Source organism: Cicer arietinum, chromosome 5 (assembly GCF_000331145.2).
Source record: "Cicer arietinum cultivar CDC Frontier isolate Library 1 chromosome 5, Cicar.CDCFrontier_v2.0, whole genome shotgun sequence".
Classification (NCBI taxonomy): domain Eukaryota; kingdom Viridiplantae; phylum Streptophyta; class Magnoliopsida; order Fabales; family Fabaceae; genus Cicer; species Cicer arietinum.
Window position 1 is genome coordinate 36,326,696 of NC_021164.2, and position 2,025 is coordinate 36,328,720.

General features: G+C 39.9%; 1 protein-coding gene across 1 annotated transcript; it reads left to right on the forward strand.

Annotated features, from left to right (window-relative positions):
- The first annotated feature begins 124 nt into the window (after positions 1-124).
- Positions 125-1,720, forward strand: LOC101513676 (putative pentatricopeptide repeat-containing protein At5g59200, chloroplastic). The gene has a single exon (XM_004514800.3). It carries the CDS (start codon positions 140-142, stop codon positions 1,469-1,471), a length of 1,332 nt encoding a protein of 443 aa, XP_004514857.3. The 5' UTR covers positions 125-139; the 3' UTR covers positions 1,472-1,720.
- The last annotated feature ends 305 nt before the right edge of the window (positions 1,721-2,025 follow it).

The window sequence follows — 2,025 nt, forward strand, 5'->3', positions numbered from 1 at the left end:
TATAAACCTTTCCACAAGCCATTAGGGTTTGACGCTCTAACCAACCGAGCTAAAAAGAACAATGGGCGGTAAAGTTTACTTTGAGAATCATTATTATTTGCATGGTTATTGGGGGAGTTTGATTGATCGTTATGAAGAGATGATTGAGAATTATCATCCTGGGATCTACCGTAGAGAAGAGAGAGAGACTATTTTGATAGAAAAGGCAACCACCAAAAGAGAAAAGAGAAGAGTAACCTTGTTCCCGATTTTGTTAAATCAGTCTCACAAAAACATCGATTGCGCATTCGTTAACCGTTGGATTTGGCTGATTTTTGGACAGAAGGTTCACAACATTCAGGTCTTCGTCTTCAACGGTTGGATCGGTAAAACGACGTCTGTAGGGGGAGAAATCGTGTTCGCACAGCACCAGGTTATCCCTAATTTATTTTGTCTCAGTGATTGTGTTTGTCTCATTATTTGTATGGCTTTGAGAGAAGGTTTGGAGGTTCATTGTGTTGTTTTGAAAAATGGGTTTTGTGTTAATTTGTATGTTGGGACTTCTTTGGTTGAAATGTTTGTGAGAAGTTTGGTTTCTTGGACTGCTGTTATTGTTGGGTTTGCTAGGTGTGGGGATATGAGTGAGGCCAGGAAGCTTTTTGATGTTATGCCTGATAGAGATATTGTTGCTTCTAATGTTATGATTGATGGGTATGTGAAAATGGGGTGTATGGATTTGGCGAGGGATTTGTTTGATAAGATGAAGGATAAGAATGTTATTTCTTGGACTAGTATGGTTCATGGTTATTGTGAGGATGATGATGTTGTGGCGGCTAGGGTTATGTTTGATTGTATGCCTGTCAAGAATGTGCTTAGTTGGAATGCGATGATTAGGGGATATTGTGAGAATAGACGACCGCACGATGCGTTGAGGTTGTTTTGGGAAATGAGGGGACGTTTGGATGTGGAAATGAATAAAGTGACGGTTGTGAGTGTTCTTCCTGCTGTTGCTGATTTGAGTTCTTTGGATTTGGGTGTTTGGATTCATGGGTTTGTGCAAAGGAACCGACTTGATGAAGATGTTCATGTGTATGCTTTGGTTGATATGTATGCAAAATGTGGGGAAATTGGAAAAGCTAAATTGCTTTTTGAGGAGATGAATGAAAAAGATACATCGTCGTGGAATGCTTTGATAAATGGTTATGGTGTCAATGGTTGTGCGAAGGAAGCGTTAGAAGTATTCGCAGCAATGTTACGGGAAGGATTTGAACCGAATGAGATAACAATGACTAGTGTGTTATCTGCTTGCAACCATTGTGGTTTGGTAGAGGAAGGAAGAAGATGCTTCAAAGAAATGGAGAGATTTGGAATTGTGCCTCAGATTAAGCATTATGGTTGTATGATTGATCTTCTAGGAAGGGTTGGATACTTGGATGAGGCTGAAAATTTGATCTTCTGTGTTGTCGCTCTGTCTGTTGCTTCTTCTGTTTGATTGCTAATCTCTCTAGTGATTTGCTTTGTTGCTTCTCTCTTTGTTTAGTTTGGTTTGATATGATTTAGTTTTGTTTGGTTCTATTTGGTTTGGTTTGTTTGGATTTGGTTTCGTGGTGCTACTTCTTTGGTGGTTCCTATCTGTTGATTTTGATATGGTTGTTGCTCCTTGGTTTGTTTGGATTTGGTTTCGTGGTGCTACTTCTTTGGTGGTTCCTATCTGTTGATTTTGATGATTTGGTTTCGTGGTGCTACTTCTTTGGTTGTTCCTATCTGTTGATTTTGATATGGTTGTTTCGTGGTGCTACTTCTTTGGTTGTTCCTATCTGTTGATTTTGATATGGTTGTTGCTCCTTTTTTTGATCGCTCCTTTTTCGGTTTGATTTTTTTGTTGGCTTGGTTCTTCTCTTTGATTGTTGCTTCTTCTTTGGTGACATCCCTCTTGTCCCCCCGGCTGTCCAACCACCTCCTGCGATTGTGGATCCTCCTCGTTACCCCTCTCGTCATCATCTTCAGCATAGAATCATTACTCTACCGTTTGTCTCTTCTTCTTTA

Excerpts from the sequence above, each read along its gene's own strand:
- LOC101513676 (XM_004514800.3), top strand. The coding sequence starts at position 140 with ATGATTGAGAATTATCATCCTGGGATCTACCGTAGAGAAGAGAGAGAG.